The sequence below is a fragment of the Temnothorax longispinosus genome, chromosome 3 (assembly GCF_030848805.1).
Source record: "Temnothorax longispinosus isolate EJ_2023e chromosome 3, Tlon_JGU_v1, whole genome shotgun sequence".
Taxonomy (NCBI): Eukaryota; Metazoa; Arthropoda; class Insecta; order Hymenoptera; family Formicidae; genus Temnothorax; species Temnothorax longispinosus.
In genome coordinates this window covers 7,691,056-7,710,586 of record NC_092360.1, presented here as the reverse complement: position 1 = coordinate 7,710,586, position 19,531 = coordinate 7,691,056, and the positions used below count along the sequence as shown (strand labels likewise).

General features: G+C 35.3%; 1 protein-coding gene and 1 long non-coding RNA gene across 2 annotated transcripts; one reads left to right on the top strand and one right to left on the bottom strand.

Annotated features, from left to right (window-relative positions):
- Window positions 1-8,292: 8,292 nt before the first annotated feature.
- On the bottom strand, window positions 8,293-13,514 carry LOC139810215 (chymotrypsin-1-like). Its single transcript, XM_071773594.1, has 6 exons — window positions 13,425-13,514; window positions 10,574-10,646; window positions 9,723-9,888; window positions 9,286-9,538; window positions 8,958-9,077; window positions 8,293-8,712 (listed from the first exon to the last, which is right to left on the bottom strand). Exons 2-6 carry the CDS (start codon window positions 10,623-10,625, stop codon window positions 8,545-8,547), a joined length of 759 nt encoding a protein of 252 aa, XP_071629695.1. The 5' UTR covers window positions 10,626-10,646; window positions 13,425-13,514; the 3' UTR covers window positions 8,293-8,544.
- Window positions 13,515-14,064: 550 nt separating this feature from the next.
- LOC139810548 (uncharacterized) lies at window positions 14,065-18,832 on the top strand. Its single transcript, XR_011731427.1, has 4 exons — window positions 14,065-14,219; window positions 14,311-14,606; window positions 14,787-14,940; window positions 15,670-18,832. It is a non-coding gene; the product is annotated as an uncharacterized lncRNA (long non-coding RNA).
- Window positions 18,833-19,531: the final 699 nt, after the last annotated feature.

The window sequence follows — 19,531 nt, the reverse complement described above, 5'->3', positions numbered from 1 at the left end:
AAAACTTAAAAGATTTTAATAAAATACAATTATACACATATATTAAAAAACGATGAAATAGTATATTGTGCATCAAGGGGAAAAAGCAGCGTTTTTTAGACGAGTGTGAAGTTTGCCGCCTGAGCCGAATGCGAACTCGCCTTCGGTTCGGGCGACAAATCGCACGTATGAGTCTGAAAAAGCTTTCGACCCGAGGTGCACACGATATTTTTCACAACACCTTTAAGGAAATGTTCGACTTTTGAATGCTTGTAGAGTATGTGCGTTTGGTGTTCCATTCGTACAGTTTATATGCGCGTATCGTTAAATAGAAAGAGAAAAATAGAGTGATGCGGGGTTCAGGAACGAAGCCCCTGGTGAGGGGTGTGGGGGGCAAAGCTTCCCACATAACACAAATTAAAATAATAAAATTTCAAAAAGAAATATAAATAATTTTAATTATTGCACTAAATCTGATTGATTTGGGATTTTATTTAGGGATATTATCTATAAATATATAATTAATTATCTCATTATTTAGTGATATTATTAAGAAAAAACAATTCCAAATCAGTAGTTTTAATACAAGTAATTTTTGAAATAGTAATTATTTTTTCATTTATTGAAATTAATATAATTTTTACAAAGAAAAAGTCTTATTAGTTAGTGAATTTAATATTTACATTACAATTTTCAAATTGAAAGATTGCTTTCGCCCCTCTCCACAGGCATGGAAAGTCGGACTTTCCGTGGAGGTGTTGTGAAAAATGATTTGACGACGGGTCTTACAATTAGACTCATCACATCACAAACTCCACAAAGTGGCAAAGTAGAGCGGCATTTCTGGGGCATCCTGCATGATCTACTAAGTTACATAATTGCAAAGATATCTGTTTACACACACGCACACGTGAAATTAGAACGTAATCCGCTTCGTAACTAACTCCGTCGCGTTTAATTTTGCCGGATTCAATCACCGTCGCGCGACCAGATGAATCCGTGATGAGTGATGAACCTAGCCGGTGTACACCGGCGACAAAACAAATAGAGAAACGATTCCGCAATAAATGAGACAGTTCGCGAGAGCGCGCTCGATTCGATTAGCTTACACGCGCGTATCACCGGCGCGGCGTTCTGGCAGAGAAACTGCAAAGGTTGTGCAAGACTACGGGTGCGCGCGGCCACACGTCCCCGAGTTATCTTTAATTTAATGGAGGACCATTAAACGTAATCTTGAGTGATGTGACATGCCCCGGCTAGAGAAATCTTTAATCTAAAAATTTTTTTATCAAGGACGCGGCGCGCACGCGGCGCGACGAGACCGCGCTTTCACTTTTGCGCGAAGTTCGAAACTGCGCTCGCGTGGCCGCTTCTGCAAAATGTGCACAGGTCAAACGAATTATATCATGTCGAACCGGGAATGCACCATTCAGTCATTTCTCTCTCTTTCTCTCTCTCTCTCTTAAATCTGCCGTCATACGGGACATATTAGAGATATACTTTTCCTCGACAGATCATTGTTCGAAATGTAAAAATAATTTATACCCAGCATAACTTGAGAAAATATCAATTTTATTCGCAATATTGAACTATCCCTGAACAGGGAGTGTTCAAATTAAGATACCATTATATACTTAAATTTATTTAAAATTGCGTATCATATTAATATTTAACCATTAACCCGCAAACATTTTTTGGCACCTTTATGCCGCAAACCTGGGTTCTGACTTTTTTTTTTAAGTGTTAAAGGGCTGCAAAAAATCTGAAAAAATTCATGAAGGTGTTTCAAAGCTTCACTTTGAAATATCAATCATAAAATTATAAACAATTTAATTTTTTCACATAATTTGTATTCAAAAGTTACACCTACATTTGATTTTCGCCCGGACAAAAACGACCCAGGTTTGCGGGTTAAGGGTTAATATATTTATATAACATTATGTGAACATATTAAAGAAGAAATATTTAAATATACATATTAGGGATTAACATAAATGTGAGAAAATAGAGAAGAGCACTTTAGCATTGACGCTGTTCATCTCTTATTCGAAAACTCGAGGAGAAAACATACACCGTACGTGTGGCTTGGTGACTCGGTGGCGCAAAGTCGATCAGCGACATGTAAAGCAAAGAGAAATATATTAACCATGGCTGAAGTGAGATTTTATTTTCGCTGGGAATTATAAAAAATTCAGGGCGACCCGTCATATGCCGGGCATTATAGCTTCTTCGTGCAGTTACCCGCGCGCGTTTTATGTAACCCCCCCGCCCCTCCCCCGGCGCGCGACGGCAAGGACGGTCGTAGGAATAATTCCGCGTCAGTGTAAAATTAATTCGATGCCTCTATAAATATTAATAGATCCGCCGCCGCGGATCGGGATTCATGGATTTTCCCAGCGCAGCTTTGCGGCGCGCGGCGCTCCGCCCGGAGCTAGCCGAGGCACCGTTTGAATAATCGATACACTTATGACTGTCGCAACGTTACTCTATACGTCCTTGCGCTCACTTATAACGCGCATTGTCACTCTCCGCATCCGCCTCGGGTATCCGCACTTTTATGCCTCAGCGGATTGATTGTCGGGGCGACCGACACGAGACGAACGACCGTAAAAACGTTTACGTGGCAGGATATTTTGACCCGATTTTAAAATGTCATACTGGGCTTTCGGTGTCGATGATCATCGCGTTTCAATGGGTCTGAAAACGTAGAAAAATTCGAAATATGGAGAAAATTGTAAATATACTTATATAATATATTTAATTAATATATGCTTAACGATGAGACGCATACATAAAAAATGAATATATTTGTACGTGCGTTAACACAAAACTACTGGAAGACTTAAGAGTATCAATATTGTATAATAATACTTCTATACTATAAATATTCTAAAATAATCTAAAAATATAAAACTGAATAATAAATCGTTGCTATAGAATAGATAAGGAATTTGCACATATATTAACACAATAAATCCCCATAAAAGCGGTAAAGAACAAAATTAGTCCGACATTAGTTAAGTAAGTTTTAAACCATGAATTATAGATATTTCTTGTCGAATAACTGCTGACGAATAATCGCGATTATTTCAATAAGCTACTTTGTTCCATTATCCGCATGAGTATCCGAACAATTTATCGATTAACCAATTAATCGCTACTTTAAAACGCAATTCAATATCCGGATCGGTTTCGTAATTGAGATACTTTTAAAATAGTGCATTTTTGGTTCGTTGATGTTAACGAATTTATTAAAATATGGCGTACCGCGGTTTATTCTCTTTCTCTCTCTCTCTGTTTTCTTCCTCTCTTTCTCTCTCGCCCATGCGCCTTCAATTTATCTCCATTATGTACTCGATCAATTTAATTCATAGCGCTACCCCGTTCGTTGACTTCTCAATTCGCTCATAAATCATATCGAAAGATCCATGATTTACCCGATAATTAGGTTGATATTTCGCCGACTTGAATATAAGTTTATTTTTTTTATAGAAGCTCAAATTATATGATAAAAGATAACATCAATACATGTCACTAGTTTTTCGAGTTTTTCGAGTCACATTGAAGACTATAGTGTATAATTGACATTAATTACATTAGCCTTCGAGAAAGCAGAGAATAAACACTTCCTTAGCTGTTTTATCAAGCCTTTGTTTTAACAGATTTTTAATTAAATGGTATCGCTTTTTTTACTCTTACAATTAGTTATTAAGTTATCATTATAAGTAGTAATAATCCTAATCATATGATAGATTCCATCATTACTGAATCAGTAAACATCCCAAGTACAATTTTTAAAATTTTTAAAGTCATAAAGTTCGATGTCAATTGCGCATCAAAATTTTATTGTAATCGAGGGGAATTATAAGAAAATCGCGGTTGACACTCTAAAATACAAATAAAAATAATTTTTCTTTTTTTTTTAATAGTAACGATCGCAACTTGTGCTTACAACTTCCGCCATGCATCGGTGCATCCGGCGCACAAAAAACGCGGTTGCCGCAACCTCGGCGAAGTACACGGTTTTCTCTGCTGCACAAACGTGCGACTCGTTTGTCGAAAAAATAATACGAAACCCGCGTCGAAAGTTCAGACCGCAGAGGTATCAGAGCGGCTTACGTGTGCAACCGCTGCCAGGAATACCGATGCGAATGTCGCTCGAAAGAAAAGGAGAAGAATGAGAGCAAAAGGCGCCCGATGCATCTCTCTCGGACGCGCGAGCGCATCCGATCGCAAAGCGCATAATAAAATCGCGCAAGAAGAGGAGTGTTATCCGAGAGAGAGAGGGAGAGAGCAATGGGATCCTCATCTAAACAGCAGATGATGCGTTCCACGTTGACGGGGACGGAACTGCTTCACTCGCAAGCCGGAAAATTGCGACTCTTCCCTGAAGATCGAGCTTTTAAATCCGGAGCCGGAAAGAATCCGGTTTCCTTCGCCTGATCTATCGATGTAACACGCCGACAAAATGTATATGTGTGCGGTCGTGTGTGTGCGCGCGCGCGCGGACGCTAGGGAGACCTTTACGAGCGTGGAGAAATTGCTGCTGGAGAGATCATCCGGACGAGTTATGGAGGTGCAAGTATAAAGGCATGAAGCAAAAATGAGAGCGAAAGAAAGAAAGAGAGAGGGAAGGGGGGATAAGTAATGCAATCACGCAGCAGTGGAATCGCTCAAGCAAAGGGCAGCTTTATTCTTCGTATTTAAGTTAACAACGCCGCAGCATATTAAATCTAAAATAAACCAGACAATTATATAATGAAAATGTATCAAATATAGATAATAAAAAGAAATGTAAATATAAATTATAAAGATAGATTATAGGAAAATGTAAAAATAGCTATAAAGAATTTAGATTATTTTTGGATTATATAAGAAAAACGGCGAATATTTCTGCCTCCGTCAAATAAAAGTTAAAATAATTCCTCTTTCTGTATTCGCATGCAAAGAAATATCGCGTATATGCTTAACTTTGATTTTGCAAAATAGTTCATGACCAGTGTTTTTATTTAAACTTATTATGTCACAACTTTTTGATTTTTGATACTTAATAGCTTCATAACTAAGAGATCCAAAGAAGAATGAAGCTCGCTTATCTAATTCCGGAATGTTTTCTATATTTAGTTGATTGTAATTGAAAGAGTATCGCGATATGATACCTTAGAACTTAGTGTGTTTGAACTTTGCTTTGTAATTTTCTTAATAAACCTACCATATTAATTCGGTATAAATAAGCTCTGTATATTACTTTAAAAAATTAACATTGCAAAAACGAAAAATAGCTGATTAGAGATTATACGTGGCTGGCTGGGTAACGGAGTTAACCACCACGCAATTTGCAGGTAGCAATCGCTGGAAAAAAGAAACGTCATAGGGTCACAAATAAAAGTAAAACCGGCGTATCGCTGACGGAAACGAAACGAGGGTGTAAAAATTGACGGGGCGCGTTGATAGGAGCGCGGAATTCGCGCTCCGGGTGCATCTGCCGATTCGCGTTCCGATCGGTGTACGCGCGGCGGTTAGAAATTTCAAGGAGGCATCGGTCATAAATCCGCTTCGCTTATCCCCTATTGCGCCATGTAGAAAGGGAGAAAGGGAAAGAGCGAGAAAGAGAGAGAAAGAGAGAGAAGAAAAAAAACGGAGATCAGAGAAAGGCAGGAGGGTGATAGTAAAAGTAAGCGTTGCGCGAAGATAACCGGTAACAGTAACCGGCAAAAGCGATGCACTCTCGAAGCATCGACCTGCGTGCGCTTGTGCATTATCTAACGCGTATCGCACGGCTGCATGTAGTATTTTTCTCGGGACGGGGATGGGAGACAGGAGATTTCGCTGTATGCGCATAAGCCGCTTTTATCTCGGCATAAATTCAAGAATGCGAGAAAACGATCTCTCTCTCACGTGGGTACCTATACTAAGGTACGAGATTGTATCGAAATTAATTACCGTAATAATATCCTTAACGCAGGAACGACGAAAAATGTATGTAACAGGAAATGGCTTTGCTCATACGCGCGCGAGGATCTAAAGGTTTTTACAACGCAGAGGAACGTTTCTAGTCGTAAAGACTAAATTTATTAATATATATAGGATTCTCATTCGCGAACAAATGACGTATATATGCGACACAGTCGGTTACAGTTAAAAATCTCTCTCAGATCTTTTTTCCGATTTCACAAAGGTTAATATATGTAGGTACACAACATTCGGAAGAGCGGGCGTGCTACCTCAACGTCGTTAAATTCTTCGCACAAAAACGGATTTACGAAGGCAAAGCAACGCCGCCGGTCAATTCACGCGAATGGAAGATATTCGCGGAGTTCGCCTCGGGGCGAATTAAGTCTCGGGGCATCTTTATGGAAGCGACACAAGCGCGCCCGGCGTCTAAAAAAAATCCTTCAGCTTCATAAATTATAGGGGATTTAGATAAGAGATTCAGATAAAAATCGTGCGCGATGCGGGTGATTATCTAGTCGGGGGAAAAAAAATTAAATGCGGAGGGGCGATCGATCGATACGACACGCCGAACGTAATCCGGATGGAAATGAACGAACGCGAGAACGCGCGCGCGTCGCTTATCGGTCGTCGACGTAATTTGGTGGAAATTAAAGCCGATTGATCAATCATTAATAATTAAAGCCGTTTGATCAATCATTGATACTTCGCGGACGCGCGAGAAGCGTTAATAAGTATGTCTGCCGCGATTGAATCAATTCAGATTGTTCGTCGATTTCCCAGGTAATTAATCATCTCTCTTAAGTTCTCTTGTTAAGAGAGTTAATTTTGTGCCATTGTCCATTCTTTCGATATCAGAACGTGATAATGACAGGTCGGACACATGGGTTTTTCCAGATCTGTGTCTTTATTAGCGACAGATCCAGATGGAATTTTGCTTATTACATGATCAATACGCATACCTATTCTTTATAGAAAGAATCTTATAAAATTCATCCGACTGTGAAATAATTTTCTTTTGTTTTTAATACAGCCCTTTAGATTATTTGCGACTCAAATTATCTGTAATTTTTTCTATCGAATATTGTAACAAAATAAAATAAATCATAAGGTGAAATGTATAATATAATATGAAATAAAATATATAACAATATAATATATATATACAATATAAAATCGTATACGTAATACAATGAAACGTAATACAATAAAACGTAAGGGAGATGTACATGTATTTTCTCTCGCCGAATCTCTTTAACGGGTCGCCTTTATCGATGGCGTTTTATCAGTTTCTCTCGACAGTGCGGTCACCGTATACTTAAATCTTCTTGGTGACCACGCGAAATCCACTCTCGCGATAGTACCTCACCCGTAGCGATGCCGCTCGTTACTTGCGCGAATGTATTCATGGACGCGCGTGAAAAGCGTATATTTCGGAGCGCGCGATCCCGCGCGGACGCATTCCGCGGGTCAACTGACCGCGACGACCAAGAAGAATTCAGCCTATTGCGATCTCGCAACGCCAGCTGAAACTTTTCGTCGACCTTGCGTAATTGCGGTCGCGCGTTCCGCGCAGCCGAATTGATCGGCGATCGACCGGGTAATCAACCTGAAGATCGCTCATGACCGCAAATTACGGAAATAAATATTTACATCAATTACGTCATGATTTGCATCACCGCGAATGAAATCAAGGATTATTTTTTCGTGTTCTTATTCCGAATACTGCACCAAAAATAAACCGGCTCCATCGCTGATTAATATTATTACGCGTAAAAATACTTCGTATTTCTTGTTCACCATGACTGACCGCCGCTAAACAAGCGATCAAGAAACCAAAGAATGCTTGCATTGTGAAAGATTAGATCTACTGAAGAGAAAAAGCTGCTGCATATATATATATATATATATATATATATATATATATATATATAAAATATATATATATATATATATATGTGTGTATGTGTGTGTGTGTGTGTGTGTGTGCAATATTACATGCATGTGATACGTAAAAAGTCAGATTTCACATAGTGGATAATTTCGATTAGATAACAACATTGAGAGCGCATAAATATCACATTAATTAGAGATATAATTTAGAATCTAATTTGTATTTTGTATAATATAACTGACTGCGTGAGAGATTCTTCTGTAAATATTTAACTTTATGCATTAAGTCAACTTCTCAGTTTTATATACTAAAAGATTTATATAATCATTTATTTCTATTCTCTTCTCTCTTTATTTTATTTTCTCTTCTCTTTCACCGGACCTCTTTTTTCATTTGCATTACAAAGGATTTTTCTTCGCTAAATTTGTCAAATGTATTTATAACAATATCACATACACTTATGAATGTTGCAGTAACGTAATTAATTTGATTATTGTCCAATGGAAATGAGAAGCGAACAAAAACATTAGTTTCTACATCAAAACAACAAAAACGATTGATTTGTTATTATTTTGTTATTTGCATTGGTAATTTATTTAACTGATAGGAATACAGGAAATACATTTTGCAGAATGTATTTGCTTATATTATATTAATAATTAAATTATAAATTTCGTAAAACAAAATGGCATTCTAATAAACATATTAAATAATATCTTTTAATTCTTTAAATTTGTACTGATCCATTTTAAATCGGATACTCTTGTGAAAATCTTTAAACGTGATTCGTACGAGTCGTACGTCGGTGCAGAAAGTTCATCAGGGAGTTTGCGGCTTAAGATTCCAATTAGATTTCCATTGGCTACTAAAGGGCTACCAGGATGATACTAAAACAAAAATTTTTCGCTTATTAATAATAAAACATTAATATTATAAATAACAATAAATTATTTACTATTGCAAATTATTGCTATAATAATTTCAGTATTAAGCTATAATTAAAATCGGCTGTATAATAAATATTATTAGATGCTATTAATATAATGTTTTATATTATAAATATTCTTTCGGTGTTGTAACATAAACATATATGTATCAATTTGTTTTATAATATTAATAATTGACAGTTTACTTGTAACGCAAGTTCTTTTTCTCCTGTCAAAGCACGAAATTGAGTAGTCGCCAAGTCTTCCTGATTATCCCAAACTATCAACTCAACTTCTTGCAAGGAATCAACAACGACTTGAAAAGCCTAAAAAGGATAAATATTATTTGAAATCGGATAAATGACATTCGAAGGAAATGACGAACAATAAATAATTATTACAAAATCTTTTCACTTGTTACTTTTCATTTGTTATATTATATATAAGAAGAAAATAATGAGTTTTTCTAAAAGAGTGCCTCATTCTTAGACATTAAACTAGAAAATTCCTGTATCATGATGAGTTCGATATTACCCCTCTACTTCCCCATCCAGTTAGTGTGCACGGATTGCCAAAGAGATCTTTATCGGTTGTCATAAGATTTATCGGTTGTACTAGCTTGTTGTATTCGATAGGAGTTTTAAGGTGAATTAAGGCGATATCATAATCCTCAGTGGTATTATTATATTTTTCGTGGATGGTAACATTGGCTACGTCATAAATATCTCCTGGCACGGTAAAGAAGTTTGTTCCGACATGAGCTTTTAGCTTATCCAGCTCATCAAGGCTAACGAGATAAAACGAGCATATATATAAGTATGTATATGTATATATATTTACATATTATGTCTAGTTTTACATAATATGTGTAGTTTTACATATAATGTTCATTTGACTTATTAAAAAACTAGTTTTATATAATTATATTTCATTAATACGATATTGACATAGATTCAAAATGTGTAACATACTTGATACAAAATGCTGAGGTTAATATGTTACGATTATTGAGAATAGATCCACCGCAATCGATCCCAGGACCGGAGATGTTCTCATATCTCAAAATAACTTGATATGGAAATTTGCCGATTGGAGCATCTCTGCTCCCCAGGGGACCTTTATAAAGGTCCGGATTTCCTTATTGGAAAAATAAATAAATAATGTTAATATACGAGCGAACTAATATCTGTTACATTACGACATATACTTTTATTTAACAATAACGATAAAACAATTGTGGCAATTTTACGGCTAACAAAATAAATGAGCTGCAGTTCGGGTAAGTTATAGATTTATTTTGAATAGAAATCTTTTATTAAGGAAAAAATTGTATCGTTCTCGTCACATTAGTTTTTCATTTTAAAGTTATACGTATTTAGAGAATATAGAAAATGTACGTATTATTTTACATCTGTTTACATAAATAATTAATTAGCGACAAAAGTTGTTGATATTTGAAAATTAAGATTTAAGAAATATGATTAATTATTTCTAGAAGTATGTATATATTAAATATATACGTACATTGATATTTACAGAAGCTATAAATGCTATACAATAGATATTAATGACATTATTAATAATTTTGCTTATGTTGGAAAATAATTGCGCTTCATATATTATCAAAAAAACACGTGTTTTTTCATTTCTTTATATATATATATATATATATATATATATATATATATATATATATGTGTGTGTGTGTGTGTGTGTGTGTGTGTGTGTGTGTGTGTGTGTGTGTGTATGTGTGTGTGTATCTACTTATCTTTATCTTTTTATTATAATAAAATATTTATATAAATAATTTATAAATTCGTACCTCGAATGGCGTGTGCCAGAGCGATAAATACAAGACAAGCTAACGCACGCATCTTTACTTGTAGATTTGATGACTGGAAATGAAGTAAACAGGGGTTTTTATATTATGTTTCTAAAGTAGTTGAAATAAAAATATTTATCATGTTTGTGACACTTTTATAAATTCTGCTCAACTCGGTCTCGCTATAAAATACTGATATTTACAATTTACATTATGCATTTCTTAAAAGAATTTGTATTTACGTCCATTTATCTGGTGGTAGCCTCATGATTAATTTCCTCTCTTATCGATTACTTATATTTCGATTACTATATTCGAGTCTACAGTATCTTAGAAGCTTATATCTTAGAAGCTTAGTATCTTAGAAGCTAAGCTTAGAAGTCAATGTGAATCTTGCAAAGAGAATCTTATAAATAAGACCTACAAATCCGTCTGGTCAGAATCGTATTTATAGAAGAAGAATGTATTTACTTTAACCCTTTGGACCAACGGTTTAACGTCTCTTTCTAGTATTTATAGAATCGTATTCTTATAGATATAAGAAAAGAAATTTTATTTGTAAATAAGAAATACATTTTTAATAGAATCTCGAATACAAGCTGTTTGCATGTTAAGGGAATAAATATCATTTAATGAGTATTGTATCTAAACTTTGACTACCATGTCACTCATGTTTGTTGCGTGAATTTTTGCAAGGGTCCCACAAACTTCTGTAAATACTGTGGTATATGTATATTTTATATAAACATATATATACTTCTAAAAATAATTAATTATTTAAACATATTTTTTTACAGAAATTTTACAATATAACCAGCACCATAGAGTTTTTCAATTTTAACATTCTTAATTTTTCTGTAAAAAAAAAATTGATATTTTACAGCTATATTTTCGTATCATTTCAACATTTATACCATGAGAACCCGATTCATTATTCTTAATCATACGTCAAGAGACTCTACACACAGAAAGGTTTAATCCAGACACTGTGGTATTAATTCTATATGAACGATATATATACATGACTTGCGAATTTTTATAATCTGACCATATTTCACCGGCTTAGTTTGTAAGTGACGGTTTTTGTTTAGTGCGCTGAAGATGACCTTATTACAGGTCGAAACGTCCATTACATTATTATTATTCTAAAGTAATATATTATTAGCACGTTCACCTTGCTTAGTTCGTTGGCCCCTTTTATCTCCTTTATTTTAAAATTTTCTTTTTATCTACCAGGGTCGTTCAATAAGTCAAAATGTTTTACATTAGAAGACAAAGGAATTGCACCAACCTTCAAAAGGACACATTAGATCTTTGTGACGATTGTTCTTCGATTATCGAGTGACTTCCACACAACTGACATCCTTTGTCTGTTTTATTTATTGACTAGCTTTATTTCTTTTACATATACTGTACCTTGTGTACAGTGTTTTCAATTTTGCATGAAAAATTTTCTAAGAACTTATTGAACGATCCTCGTATTATTACAATATACCAGATTTATTAATTTTTGCTTCCTCATAAAAAAAGCTTTGTTTTCGTGAAAAAAAATTTTTAGATATCTTTGGCAACGGTTTAGAATGTCCTAAAACGTCGAAAAATCACTTTTGTACAAAATGTCCGTGTGTATGTATGTATGTATGTCTGTATGTTTGTGTGTGGGTATTGTTGTCCGTATGTGCTCTAACTTCCGTAATTTTTGAGATATCGGGATGTTTTTTTTTAATCGATAGAGTATCATGTAAGGAAGGTTGGTATTGAATTTGGCGATGATCGGTAAAGGGGTTTTTTTTTTTTTAATTTTGAATTTTTTTAGAAATGTCCGTGGTTGCTCTAACTTCCGCAAATTTGGAAATATCGATCTATTTCTAATTGTATTATATTTTTCAGTCTTTTCTATCCCTATTTTATTATAATTTTTTAAGATTTAGTTGATTAGCTTTATACGCGATCAAAGGTCTATAATTTTGATTGCATATAAAGCTAAGTCTAATCAACCAAATTTAAAAGAATTATATATGAAATAGGGGTAGAAAAGACCGAAGTAAAAATTGTTTTTTGAGTTTTCGATGCCAATGTGTTGCTTATGTTCGAAAACGTCGAAAAATCGTAGAATATCATTAAAGGTAGGTTAATTGATGTTGAATTATCTTTTTTTTGTTTATGGTATAACTTCCGCAATTTTTGAGATATTGGGATGTTTTTTTCTTAATCGATAGAGTATCATTCAAGGCCAAGTGCAAATTTCTAATTTGCACAATTTTTTAGTTTTAAATGTTTTGTCAGTAAAGAGTAAACAATCCCAATAATAATAAAGAAAAAATAAATTTAATTAATGAAAAATAAAACCACTTTTTGCTTAAGAAAAAATCGATTCGATCGAAATTGTAACGGAGCGGAAACGACGTGCACTTTTCTAGGCAAACAAAGCAAACTTGATAAAATGTTCGAATGGCGGAAGGAGCGGTGTTCCATAAGAGTTACTCACACGCCGGTTCGGATTTATAACACGCGATAGTCAATTTATTCTAAGATGATTCTTATTACCCTGTGGTTTCTATTTTCTACAAATTAAATACCTTTACACTTTAAACAAAACATACAACTTTATTAAAACATTAATAATAAAATTAAGCAAAAAAAATTACAAACAATTTTGAGCATTTATTATAATTTTAAAGTCCTGTTTAAAGATGCTTAATTTGTATACCGATTTGTAGCTGCTTAATGTTTTCAAAAAAATTTCAGGAACTTTTGTGTCACCCTGTATTTTTTCAGATGATTTTATCTGAATGATTATATATTTAAAACAAATGTACTTAAAAAATATAAATCTCTGCTTTGTACTTACGACTAGCAGACACGTAGCAAGCAAGATAGCCTTTATATTCTGCTCTATTCTTTAAATATTCTCCTTACAAGAAGTATTTATAAAAGTTGCGACAAATTTTCTCTATATATATACCTCGGCAACGTATTTATTCTGAAAATAAATTGAATTATGTTTAGCCGTCATTAATTTTGTTTATTTTCACTACTGTTATCAGAGACGGTGACAGACTTATAACTAATTGGTACCGGAAACCCACCTTTTCGGGACGATATATTAATTATTACAGAAAAAGCAGAGAGATAGCAGAGATGTTTTTCATTAGGAGACACGGCGACACGATAAATATGCAAAAAGATACGGAAAATTTGAATGCATTATATGATTCAGTGATAGCTGCTATATAACGTCTGCCTTTATTTATTTCATATGTCTTTATTCATTTCACATTTTATTTATTTTCATATTTCTTTATTTATTTCACATTCTATTTATTTCCATATTTCTTTATTTATTAGCCTTTATTTATTACCTTTTGTTTCTTTTTCACATGAATTATTTATTTCCGTATATCTTTATTATTGCAAATTAATGTCATTGCTGTTATTGTTAATTTGTTTACTGTAACCACACCGTTGTCTCGATAACTTATTTCTCCGTTCGCCAGTTGCTCTTTTGGAACCACGGTGGCTACTTGCTACCTTGCTTAAGTAATGTAATATGTGACACCATGGCAACTCATTACATTAAATTAGGAAGGCTTATGACTCACTTTATTTTGTCTTTTCACATGTGACTTTTATCGATGTAACCGAGGTACTTTCTATTTTTAATTTAAAGAGAGGAAAAAAGACCTCTAGAGTGAGCGAGAGAGAGATTGATTGATTGATGTTTATTTATGCCATAGTCAAGACTTTAGGCAAATAATGAGTTATACAAAGATACAAATGTGATATAAACAAAAGCGAAATATAGCGGACAGAAGTTGGTGTGAGTTTAAACCAAAATAGATGCAAGACGGAGTGTAATCGCTACCAATGAAGCAGTAAGTAAAAATGGAAATAATCAAGATAGTATCGACAAGCGGTGATACACCCCCGGCTGAGGACGCGACATAGGTATAAAGGAAAGAAATTAAAAAGATGAAATACTCAAGATAAAGGATGCTACTCGCTCCTCCGCGAAGGGTGCCATAAGGAAGCGGTAAACTATTACTAATTTCGCAAAAAAGAAACTAATCGCAGGAATAATAACATAAGAACTTAAAACTAGATTAGATTTTTGAAGTCAACAACAGTATATATACAATGACTATATCACACTTAAACTAAATTATACTTAAACTAAATATCACAATTAAACTACATTATACTTAAACGGTAGATAGCCCCACGGTAGAACCATGAACAGAACTCAGCTCGAGCGAAAAAAGATGGTCTTGGAGCTTTCCCTTAAATTCATTGACAGACGATAAAGACACTACATCGATAGGAAGCGAGTTCCAAAGATAAATTCCCGCAAGGTGGAAGGAATTGTGGTAAGTTTCAGTTCTATGAATGGGGATTTGGAAGGTCTGTGATGACGCCAATCGTGAGAATCGCCTTACCAAGGAGACATTCCGTTGGATTAATATAAAATTATCGTTAATCGTTTGGGCAGATGTGCACTCCGACGCGACGATGCTTAGGAACGTGTCGGAATGCACATCTACCCAAACGATTAACGATGACTCGATGTTTGCGGTGTAGAAGGTTTTATATAGTCCTACATTTATGTTGAATTTACTGTTATACAATGCGCTGAGGAGGACCCCAAAAAAGAGTCGAAACGTTCGTAATTCTGATCACATGTATTTTATAATAAATTTGAGCGGTAAAACGGCACGCTTGGCTCTTATATTGCCCATATTTAAGTTTTAATTTTTTTAATTATAAAGTCTTTACATAGCTACAAAAAAGTAACTTTAATATAAATATAAAAACAAATTATAAACGTATCTGTTTTAAGGTTTAGACTCTATTCAATGTAACATTTAATAATCTGGTTATAATTTTAAAACTAATCAACAATATATAAATAAAAGAAAATTGTAATTATGTTCTTAAATTAGCGGTTGGCGGTGTAGTTGTTAAAAAAGTTGAACTTATTGTATATCACATAACTGACTGCTGTCGTTTGAATAAAAAGAGATCATGGAATTAGCTAAGAAATTTCACGGCTCACAGGTTTTTCGTAATAATGTATAGTTCACTCACCAAATTCACAGTCAATCTCGTGACAGTCACCAGAGTCTGTGTTCTATAACGAGACGATCGAGGAGACGATCCTTTCGAGCCAAGATCAGCGCATCGACTAAACACTTATTGTTAGATTCAATTACAAAGGTGAAATGGATACAGAACAACATCACGAAGCATCGTATGTAAAAGAAATAAAGCTAGTCAATAAATAAAACAGACAAAGGATGTCAGTTGTGGTGAAAGTCACTCGATAATCGAAGAACAATCGTCACAAAGATCTAATGTGTCCTTTTGAAGGTTGGTGCCATTCCTTTGTCTTCTAATGTAAAACATTTTGGAGATACTCCTTTTAATGTATGTAATGATTTCTCCATATTTAGGATTTTAATGTTATCCCAATCAAATTTATGTCCGTTCAATCTGTGTATAGAAACTACGGAATAGTCTGTAATATTTTTTTGACATTAATTTAAAAATTATTGACGAAATTATCGAAAATGATTGGTTTCACAAGTCAACTTTCTCAGGGAGATATATCTTAGTATCTTTTCGCATCATCCTTGTTGTCAGAATGAGAGTGCATAGTTATCTCTTTTTGCTTCTATCTCCGTTCCATTACACAGCTATTACTTCTTTCCTCTCTTCCTCCCATCTTTGTAAATATCATCATGTTGGAATTTTCGCGCTTAAAGTTAAGTTTCTTCTTTCAAAAAATCTTGTAAAGCTTCTCAGCATTTTTCCCCTTATCTAGTCCGCATTCCTCGGCCTGTTCTAGATCATGTTTGCGTTTCCGATAAAATCTTCCTTTCTTCTACTTCTTTTTTTAATGTTTTTTTTTAAATTATAGCGTAAATTTTTTATGCTGTGTTAAGCAGCGTAATTCCTCAATAATTTGATGTTTTATCTTTATATCTTTTCTTAAATATAGGGACAATCACTTCTTTTCTCCAACTTTTTGGAAACCATTCCCTATTTCATACTCTTTCAATGATCGGGAAAGAGCTGCCTCTCAAAATGCCGGGTATATAGTTTCGCGCGTTAAAATGCGCGAAATATTCGCGGAGATTGTTAATCTACACTTTTAAACGAAGGAATTCGGAGTAATTAGCCGAACTCGGGGGGGATAGTAGCGAAATACGCGATCATAAATTACAAGAATTTCAGTAATTACGAGTTCTTGTCGAACGTTTTTACATCGCGGAATGCCGATCGCGTCTCGAACTATGCATCGATAGATCTTTTCGAACCGCTGCCGATTCGCGTTGCTAATTTAGCGTCCGCGAGTTCTTAAGTCGAGACGAAGCGTTAATCGCGAAATCGGGGGAATATTCCTGGGCCCATTAACATACCCGATACGTTTCTTATGAAATTCATGCATCCGCTTTGTTAATTCGCATTCTTCGGCGACGATCGAGCATCGAGCTAAGAATCCGAGAATTTCGCGAGAGCGCTTAAAAAAAAAAACGCTTAAAAAGTACAATTCAAAAATGCGAGATGCATAATGGAATATAAATACATTCTGCTGATCGAACCGATAAAGCGTTCGATCGTTCGTTCCGCCGATCTGTCTCCGATCTCGCGGAGTCTATCATTGATCGATCGAGTGCGGAATTCCACGAGCGACAATGATGCAACATTGTTGCAACTATAACACACAAAAAAACTATTCCTGCCTAAAAACTGGCTATAGCGGCTGAAATATTGACTTTTATTTTTAACCACCAGAACCACGTAAATATTTTTTTTTTCTTCAATAAGTAAATAGATAGACCGGTATTTATGCAAATATTTTTTGCACAATGTATATATAATGTGTGTAATATATGCATAACGTATTTTTTTTTCTCTGAAAGCTAAACCTCCGCGCCGATGTGCGTAACGTATAAATGTGTGTCGAAATATCAATCTGCATTTTTAACCGCAGAGTGCCCGGCATGAAAGGGGAAAAACGCTCGCTTGCGACAAGCGAGTCCCCCGGCCCCGTCGTCGCCGTCGCGACGAATAAAGCGCGGCCCGCAATTAGCGACGAGGATATCCGAAGGGATTCGGAATAGCGATGGCTTTTCGAGGAATTTATACGTTTCCAAGAGAAAACGAAAGTAAACAAGCAAAGCGATTTAGCGTTTCGACACTATTGCATTCGAAATTTTGCGGCGCGCTTACGCAATATAACCGGCACGAGCGCGGCGCGGCGCGGCATTCGGGAAATCGTGGGTGCAAAGGAGAAATTTATTCGACGTCGTTGCGTCACGACCGCCGGAGTGTTTTATTCTATCGGATGGCCTCTAGGACACGTGCACGCATGCGACACTCGTATCGCGCGTATACTCGCGCGGGCGCGCAGGAGGCGTTATGCCGGAGCGGATATGACAATTCATATTGAAATTAATTGCTGCCGCGAAACGCCGCGATTACGAGACTGTCGCGAGTGAATGTCACGACACGATTGTACTTTCGATCGATCTGAATTCATAATTGCCACCGCCGCCGCCACCGCCGCACGAGAAAACGAGTTTAATTACACGCTACCGTAACGGGTTATGATAAAACGGGATTTCGTTTTCGAATACCGGTTTAGTAGTCGACTTACCTCATACAGCTGCACTAGCAGCTCGCGCAGCTGCAACGCCGCGAAATACGCGCCGCTAAAGCCGGAGCGGGCTCGCGGCGGAAAAATGACAACGATATACGCATGCCGAATCTGGGCGACTAAAATCGAATATCGCCACTAAAAGCGGCCGTGACCAATCGAGCAGAAACATCGTGATAGGAACGTTAAATTGTGATTTCGAGTTCGGGCTGAAATTTCGTAAATCGGAGGACCGGACAATGCCTGCAGCGACGTTGGCAGATAGTTGCAGAGATCGGCGGAAGTGCGTGGAATCCCGTCTCTGCTGCCCTCGATGATTTCGACGAAATTTCACAATGCCGCGTCGATTCGTCCTTTAAATTGCCACGCGAAATTCATCCGAGAAATATAATGATATGCACATTCCAGATCCACCGGATATCCTGTTAATCATACGTAGAGATACCGCGGGCCGAATCAAAAAGAATAGCTGCTGTTTCAATGTCGGGCGATGATAATTGCGAAATTATTTAATCGTTCTCAATCAAAGGTTTTTTTCTCTACAATTCTCGACACAATGTCGACTGCACAATTGTATATTCTGAATTGAATTATTGTAATATACTCGTAAATATATTTTGTGTATAATGTATATAAATAAATGGTCTTGCAACTATTTTTATGCAGCTTAAGAAACATTTTCCTTACGAATTTTCCATACAGAAAGTATTAAAATTTAACGTTATTAAACGTTATTAAAAAGAATCTTTATAAAAAATTAATTTATTGTCTTCGTTTAATTTTTGAATTCTTTAACTTTAGAATTAAGTTTAAGTTTCTAAATAATTGAGCGCGTTAAAGGTTTAAATCAAATTTACTTTGTGTGAGAGAGAAATCAAGAATTAAAAAAGGGAATTTTTTAATCTGTTCTCGCAGAGAATTTTAATCGACGAAGTTTAATCTAATTAAATATTTATTATGTGATACGCCTTTGAGGTGAAAATAGTCGTGTACGTTCTGTATAAATCTCTCACAGCATAGATATTATATTATATTAATCTCTGCGTGCAACTTTTACTTCTTCGTCCTACATAAATGTGAAAAAGAAAATCAGCTGTTGCGCGAAATTAAATTATACGTAACTTTCAAACACGTTAGAAACGGATGAAGATAATGAATTAAGTGTTTAATCCTCTTACGCACGCAGTGCACCTTTAATGTTTGAATTATGCTTTGTATATCTCATATTACAAATTAGCATAAAAGAAATGATTAACACACTCGATACTTACTCAAAAAAAGATAATACATGCAAAGAT

Coding starts and splice junctions, on each gene's coding strand:
- LOC139810215 (XM_071773594.1), bottom strand. CDS start 10,625: ATGCGTGCGTTAGCTTGTCTTGTATTTATCGCTCTGGCACACGCCATT. Junction 9,889..10,573: donor TCTGGCACACGCCATTCGAG/GTACGAATTTAT, acceptor TTTTCCAATAAG/GAAATCCGGACCTTTATAAA. Junction 9,539..9,722: donor ACCTCAGCATTTTGTATCAA/GTATGTTACACA, acceptor TTATCTCGTTAG/CCTTGATGAGCTGGATAAGC.